General features: G+C 43.0%; 1 protein-coding gene across 1 annotated transcript in view; it reads right to left on the bottom strand.

Annotated features, from left to right (window-relative positions):
* Nucleotides 1–6,677: 6,677 nt before the first annotated feature.
* The window catches only part of LOC108491673, a gene marked incomplete at its 5' end in the record, with an annotated part of 4,425 nt that continues 2,686 nt past the window's right edge, over nucleotides 6,678–8,416 (bottom strand). Inside the window, 2 exon segments of the mRNA XM_029554755.1 lie at nucleotides 6,678–7,031; nucleotides 7,374–8,413. Coding sequence (XP_029410615.1) covers nucleotides 6,678–7,031; nucleotides 7,374–8,413 — 1,394 coding nt within the window.

Raw genomic sequence — 8,416 nt, 5'->3', positions numbered from 1 at the left:
ATCTATCTCATCATCTATCATCTATCTATCATCTATCTATCTATCTATCTATCTATCTATCTATCTATCTAACTATCTATCATCTATCTCTCATCATCTATCTATCATCTATCTATCTATGATCTAGTATAGGAGAGAAAGAAAAGGAATTGGTATTGGCTGTCTTACTATATATATTTTCTTTTTGAAATGGGATCTCATGTAGCTCAGGCTGGCCTGGAATTCACCATGTAGCCAAGGATGACCCTGAGCCTTGGATCCTCCTGCCTTTACCTCCCCAGTATTGGTATTATAGGCATGTGCCACCATGTATAGTTTCTTAATATATTTTTTCTTACATAGCCTAATACTGATTCTCAAAATAAGATTACATGATCATTATCATTTTAGAGAACTCAGGCCAATATAATAATCTTTGTTAGAGTATAACATTCAGATTGTGAGAAAGATAGAGGTCAAATGAAAAGTTGGGTACCACTTTCATCACACGCAGTTATACACTTTGCAAGAAGAGAACCAAGTCACATTGGCAGAAAGTGAATCAGATTCAAGGGTACCCCAGGGAACCAGAGGCTCTATGACCTCTCTTTACCTCGGAGGACACAGATAGCACTGTGTGATGGCTCCACTGATCTGTCAAGCTCCAGTCCTAGGTATTTTGATATTCAGGGTGTAAAAGTGGCCCCAGTATCACCTGGAATCAAGAAGGCTGCTTCTCCATCAGATTTCCTGAATCAGAATGAGCATTTTAAACAAGAGTTCCCGGGTGACTGGGATATTCAGTAAAACTTAAGAAACACATGAGGTAACTGATGAGGTGGATGGAGGCTGAATTATCATCAACAGAACTTTTTCCTGCCAAAGAATTTTTTCATGCCCTGTCTTCAGTAGATCTTCTCCTGGCATTCCTTACTCTTTGGCCCAGTTCCTTCAGATTACGAGGATGTGTAGAGTATTTTTTTTCTCAATGGCTGTTATATGAATACTCTTTGCATGGGTCTTTCTAGTCATACAGTCTAACTATCACTGTCTTGTGAGATATCTCTCTTAATGTTGAGACGCCTGGGCTATTTTGGATCTTTATTTTCATTCACCTCTTTCCTGTACATGAAAAATTCCTTCTCAGACTCAACTGTTCCTCATTAATAGGACTCCTGTGGAGGAATAGCTCAAGATTTCTGCTATGAGGAATTTTACAAACAATTCTTTACAAAAAGTATCACATTGTGATAACCTTAAGTTCTTCATTTTCTTTTATCTAGCTCAGGGTATGGAATATGGTATGTGAGCCAAGAACGTTTTGTGTGTGTGTGTGTGTGTGTGTGTGTGTGTGTTTGTGTGTTTTATTGAGACAGGGTCTCCTTGTAGCCCCAGCTATCCTGGAACTTAATATGTAGTCCAGGCTGGCCTCTATCTCATAGAGATCCACCTGTCTCTGCCTCCTGAGCACCAGGAGAAAAGTAGTGCAACACCACACCTGGTTAGGATGTTTATTGACTGATTTATTGCAGCAAATAAGTGGACTTTATGTCACTGCTTTTACTGGGCTTTGGGATGGGATGTTGTTTGCTTCAGCTTTCACATCCTGGTGAATGTTTTATGACTGAGTCATGCTAAAAGATGTCAGTATTCACATACATAAGCCTCTCAGAGCATCTGGAAATATCCTCATGCCAGAAGAACCAAAGGTCACATGCCATTACATTCTCTTGGTTTAGGGCAGGTAGTTTGTGTGTAGTGGATGGCAGTAAAGAGAATGCAGTATATGAGTCCTGTCTCCTTTGCATCAGAGTTAGTTCAGTTCTGAGAGACCAAAAAAAAAAAAAAAAAAAAAAAAAACCACCAAAAACACAAAACAACCCCCCAAACCCGTATTTATTATGTGTTTTTATTTGGATTTGTTGCCTGGGGCTGTCTGTACTCAAAGTAAATTTTGAATCTTCTGGCATCTAAAAGCTATCTCATTATTTTTTGGTTTGAAGAATAAATGAGGTGATGCTCTGGGTTAGGAAGAAAATGATAAAAATTCTTCAGGGATAGAGAAGACACATCTTATTTAATAAAGAAACAGTTTCAGTGCCACCTCCAATAACTACACTTTATTAGTGGGATTAAAACCACATACCTGAATTTCCTTGCATACACCATTCCCAAGTTCATACTTTCTAAATCTTCTATGTAATGTGTGTGAAAGTTCTGTGTGTAAGGAGTTGGGACTCAGAACAAAGCTGAAGATTTATGAGGCTTTGGAGTCCTCTGAACAAAGGATGGGGTGTTTGTGAAAGATCTTAGGATTTTACTTTTATTCTCTTCTCCAAAGCTTGTTTTAGGAAATTACACTTTGAAAATTCAGTCCAAACACCAAAGCAAAATCCATTCTCCTTGAAACTTTGTAATGAAACCAGGCATGGTTTCATCAAAAGAAAATACTAGAGGCAGAAACATAAAGAGGTGGTTGGATTTGGACAGAAATAGAGTCCATTTAAAGAAACCCTGATTCTAGGGTCTCTGTGGGGATATTTGATGCACCGATCCTGGAATTTAAATAGGAATCTAAGCTTCTTACTTCTATGAGCCACAGTACCACCTATCATCACGCCTTCCCCTTTTTGATCCTTTGCAAGACCTCTTGCTTAGTACTTCCTTTCCCCAACCATCTCTTTTTTGTCTGATTTCTAACCTCTTCTCCTCCCTCCTTCTTCTTCTTCCTCCTCCTCCTTCCCCCTTCCTCCCTCCCTCCTTGCCCAACCCCCTCCATCTTCACTATTACATAGCATGGCCTTACCCAGATTTTTAAATGACAGAATCAATATTTTCATTTTTGAAAAAATATTCAGACTTCTTTTCAAGCTAAAATCTCACCTTTCTGACTAGGAAGGTAGCTGCTCATAGGAACACTCTGACACGTTCCTGTGGGGAAATTATGAAATTTTATAAACCTGCCATTGGCAAAGTTTGCTGTTCCTGCTGAGCCTAAACTTGTTTTAAGTAAATGTTCAATTTATTTGAAGTCCAATGTTCATGATATTTTTCTAGTGAAAAAAGAAACACTTCACAGTTTTTGTTCATGAGTGTGTTAAAAATTAAAACAGCAGGGAACTGGAGAAATGGCTCATCAGTTAAGAGCACTGACTGCTCTTGCAGAGGACCTGGGTTCAATTCTCAGCACCCACATGGTGGCCAACAACTGTCTATAACTCCAGTTCCAGGGGAGCTGATTCCTTCTTCTGACCTCTACAGGCACTGCACAACATGGGTAGACTTATACACATGTAGGCAATACACTCATACACATAAAATAAAAATAATAAATGAAATATTAAAAATTTTGAAACAGAAAAACTTTCAGAACAGCCATTTCAAATGTCCTTTGTCCTCTAAATATGATATATAAGACAATGGACAGAAAAGGGTCCTTTCTAAATACTCACTGTGCTGGATGGCTTTAGTTGTCAACTTGACACACCTGGATAGAGGGAGCCTCAACTGGGAAATTTCCTCCACTGGACTTGTGGCCATGTCTGTGGAATATTTTCTTGATTGTTGAGAGATGTGGGAGGGCCCAGCCCACTGTGGGTGGTGCCACCCCTGAGCAGGTTGTTCTGTATTGTATAAGAAAGCAGGCTGAGCATGGGCCAGGGGAGCAAGCCAGTAAACAGCATTCCTCCATGGCCTGTGCTTCAGCTCCTGCCTACAGGGTCCTGCCCTGAGTTCCTACCTTGGGCTCCCTCAGTGATGGACTATAACCAGGGAAATGTGAGCCAAATAAACTCTTTTCTCCCCAAGTTGGTATAGGTCAGAGTGTTTGGTCACAGCAATTGAATAGAAGTTAGAATACTTACTGATCCTCTACTCAGGGTCATAATATGGTGTCAGGAGATATCGTGTCAGACTTCCTTTTATCAATGAACTAATCTGTTTGGGTAAATGATTCAAATTATCCTCTTGCATTCTCTTCCTGTTTAGCATAGACTCTATTTTCTTTCTCTGTTCTTAAATATGTTTTAGGATTGTGAAGAATGTCTTACACTGACCTAACAATTTAAATGCAATCAAAGGGCAGTCATGCCTCTGGGGGCTTGCTTTCTAACCCTGATGTTTGTGATAGTCTAATGTCTCACTGGAACACCCAGCAAGAGATCAAACCATGGTCTATTACCGGCTGTAAAAGGAGCCCCAGACCTTCCAAAGGCCTCCATTCCCAGCCAGACTCATCACAGATGAAAACCATTGATTCAGTACAGGTTTTCTTAGAAGTCTGGGGTTAGCTTTATATTTAAGAATAGCCTACTTTGTCACCCCAAACAAACATTTCCTCTGCCTAACCCTTCATTCATTTCTATTTGGAGTAAATTTACAATGCAAATATATTTGGAAGTGGAACCATTATCTTAATCACTACCATTTACTGAGATGACTGTATCTAAGGCTATTTTGAAAGCACACTTGAATTCTCATAGCAGCCGTCTGCATTAGCTATGGTTATTCACCATCCTCATTCAGAGAGGTAAACTGAAGCCTGGAGTGGGTGACTAACTTGCTCTGAGTTATATATTGAGGCACAGCACAACTGGGATCCAAATGTAGGCCTTTTGGTACCAGTAGTAGTACTGTAAGAGTGAAACCACAGAGGACAAGTCAGCCTTTGGGTTGCAACAGCAAGAGGTTTATTTAGTACACAGGTACCTGTGGGCACAAAGTCTACTCGGGGGACTTGCGCGCCTACAGGCTGGGGTTTGGCACTTTTATAGAGAAGAAGCGGGATACAGAAGCAGAAATGCGGTTATTGGTTAGTTTAAACTATTACAAAATGCTACAGGGAGAGCGGGGAGCTTACTTATCACTAAGCCAGATGTCTCAACCATAAAACTTATTTATCAGTGAGTTGGAGATGTCTCGGCCATGAAACTTACTTATCAGTAAGCCAGATGTCTCGGCCATAAAACTTACTTATCGGCGAGTTGGAATTCTTGACCGGTACGTGACCTGCCTGAGAGACTTCATGGCTCCTGACTTTTATTTCTTTTCATTCCTCCCTTTTTCTTTGTAACTATGGAGGGGAATCTTTCTCTTTTTTATAGATTATCAGGGTCACTGGTTTCTAGGGCTTGGTATTGTCTGGTCAGCACAAAGGTCTGGACAACAGATAGCCTTTCTCGTATGAATTGAGTCAACCGGTTGAAAATGCAAGGGCCTATTGTTAGGATTAAGAGTAGGGACACCAGGGGCCCAACAAGAGGTAGAAGGTAGGGCAGAATTCCGTTCCACATGCCCCACATGGGGTTAGCAAAAAGCTCCTGTCGCCTTTTTTCTAGCTCTTCTTGGTGCTTTTTAATCCGATCTCTGATGATCCCGGACTTGTTGGTATAAAAACAGCATTTTTCCTGTAAAGCTAAACAGATACCTCCCTTGTCTGCTGTTAGTAGATCAAGTCCCCGTCTATTTTGTAAGACAACTTGAGCCCGTAGCGAGGGCTCCTGAGATACCCAGTCCAATAAGCAACGGAATGAACTGGACCGCTCTTTTGTGCCTAGGAACGAATGTGTCAAAGCTAGGCAAAGGCACAGGCTCATCTCCTGGAATTATGTCTATGTCTGGCAAGAGCAATGCAGGGGCACATGAACCAGTCCAGTTAGTGGGTAAATAAGGATAGGCCATGTTATTTCCACATACATAAATTTTTCCCCCCCCTAAACAGCCTGTCTGAGAGGTGTTTATAAACCTAGAGCAGGTAGTAAACATAGCTAATCCGAGGTCTACATCAAAGGAATTATTTTGAAAGGGACTAAAAAGGCAAATAGATGTGTTGAAGTAGCGAGGCTGGACCTTAAAAGGCGTGGTATAGCTACAAATATCCAGAGAGGGGAGTATATTAGATTTGTTACTTTAAGGTAAAACTAGAGGCCATGAAGTTCCTAATGTGAGACACAGCCAACAATCCTCTGCCAGGGAAGGGTTGGAGCGGTTTAGGGCATCATGGGTGGCAGTAAGGATCTCCATGGTCTGAGGGTCTAAATTAAGGCCTCTAGGTTTGGGTAGCAATAGTGGATGGTAATGAAGGCGGGGCAAGAGAGACTCCCTTTGTTTTTGCAACACAGTTTGGACATAATTTTCTTTAACCTGGTCTGTAGGGCCCCCTCCATCTGATATGTGAATCGGAGCTTGTTGCGGCCAGCATGCCTTTTGTCCAGGTTCTACATAGCAGCCTGCACTAAGGGTTTTTGAATTATAACTTTCTGGTCCTATTACCTGAGTGTTAAGACTCCAATCTGAGCCCCCAGAGGCCTTTTTATAAGAAATGGCCGTAGAATAAAAATACAGGATGTTATTGAACCGACATTCAGTAAAAGAAGCATAACAGGATGAGTGCATAGCTTCGACGAAATTACAATCAGAGGGGCACTCACCATTAGCTGGTGGTAAGATAGGTTTAGGCTTAGACACACATTTCCAGCTCTGTTGGTGATGCTGAGTAGGTGTACCATGAATACCAAGATATGCAATCTTGTCTCCACAATCTACAGACCGGAAATATGTACCAGGTGGGTCTTCCCAATGGCCACCTCTACATTCACAAGGGGGACCATACTGGGTTAGCATAAATTTGGTAGCATTAAATGGCTTAAGGCCACCTTTTACACTTCTGACTAAAAGTACAAGGGTTAAAACTCTGGTTATTAGTTTTTGACCAGTTTTATCTTTAAAGGGTTTGATGTTCGTGTCAGTCGCCATCTCTCCTGCTGCTCTCCTGTTTGGGACTCCCGGTGTGCAGGTTCTGCCGCTTTGACATGGGAGGCGTGGATCCAGGCTGCGACCCTGTCCACTTTGAGGGCTGTAGGGGTGGTGAGGAGGACTGTGCACGGTCCTTTCCAGCGAGGCTCTAAGCTTCGAGCCTGTTTCCTCCGGACCCAGACGGTGTCACCTTGTTGGAAGGGATGGGGGGCAATAGGGGTGTTAACAGCATCTTGGTAGGCTGCTGCCAGGGGTTTCCAGATTTCTTCATGTGCCAGCTGCAATGCTCGCAGGTGCGTCTGCAGGGAAGGGGTGCTAACAAAGTTAGAGATGTCTGGATCAAGAAAAGAGACAGCCAGGGGAGGGGTCCCGTACAGAATTTCAAAGGGGGTTAATCCACTGGGCCCAGGAGTATTCCTGGCCCGATATAGGGCTAGGGGGAGGAGGGTCACCCAGTCCTTAGTGCCAGTTGCCAACGAAAATTTAGCTAAAGCCTCCTTAATAGTTCTATTCATTCGCTCTACCTGGCCTGAGCTCTGGGGTCTGTAAGCACAATGTAATTTCCATTCGATCCCCAGTAACCTGGCCACTGTCTGACTTACCTGGGAGACAAAGGCCGGTCCATTATCTGACCCTATTACCTGAGGCATCCCGAATCGAGGAAAGATGTCTTCTAGTAATTTTTTAGACATCATTTTTGCGGTTTCGGTTTTTGTCGGATATGCCTCTGGCCATCCTGAGAAGGTTTCAATAAAAACCAACAAGAACTTGTATCCATACATTCCTGGTTTGACTTCAGTGAAATCAATCTCCCAATGGACTCCGGGCCTGTGGCCCCTCTGTCTTACTCCTTCCTGGGCTCTGCTCTTGCCCCAGTTTACCTGGGCACAAGCCTTACAGTTCTTGACGATCCTTTGTAAGATGGCATCTTTGTTTGGGAGATAATGAATGGTTTCTTCTCGTTCAATTAATGTTTTCATTTTCGTTACCCCCAGGTGAGTCCATTTGTGAAGCTCGTCCAGTAGTTCTTCTACTGACCGCTGAGGTAGAACTGTCTTCCCTTGGTATTCCCAATATCCTGTCTCTGGGTTGTTAAATGCTCCTATTTTCTCGAGCAACTTTCTGTCCTCGGGAGTGTAGTCTCTGACAACTTCTTTTCTCTTGCACTCCGTAACCACCTCTAAAGCTAATATCCGACTCTTTGAGGCAATTTCTCTGGCCGTCTGGTCAGCTAGACGATTCCCCCTTGCCTCGGGGTGGTTTCCTTTCTGGTGGCCTGGGCAATGCATAATACTGAGCTCTTTTGGCAAGAACAAAGCCTCTAGAAGCGCTATGATCTCAGCTTTGTTTTTTATTTCTTTTCCTCCTGAAGTAAGGAGCCCCCTTCTTTTATAAATCTCCCCGTGGATGTGCGCAGTGGCGAAGGCATATCGGCTATCAGTATATACATTCAACCTCTTACCTTCTGCCAGTCGCAAGGCCTGCGTCAGGGCCACCAGCTCAGCCTTTTGCGCAGATGTCCCCTCTGGTAAGGGTTCTGCCCATATCACTTTGCTGTCCGAGGTGACCGCTGCCCCTGCCCGGCGCTTACCCTCTGCAAGGAAACTGCTTCCATCCGTGTACCAAGTATAATCTGCTCCCTCTAGTGGTTGATCGCTGAGGTCTGGTCGGGTGCCGAAGACTT

The sequence above is a fragment of the Nannospalax galili genome, unplaced genomic scaffold (genome assembly GCF_000622305.1).
Source record: "Nannospalax galili isolate Female #2095 unplaced genomic scaffold, S.galili_v1.0 scaffold144, whole genome shotgun sequence".
In the NCBI taxonomy this organism is placed as follows: domain Eukaryota; kingdom Metazoa; phylum Chordata; class Mammalia; order Rodentia; family Spalacidae; genus Nannospalax; species Nannospalax galili.
The sequence above is the reverse complement of the archived record's forward strand: the minus strand, read 5'-3'. Positions and strand labels throughout refer to the sequence as shown.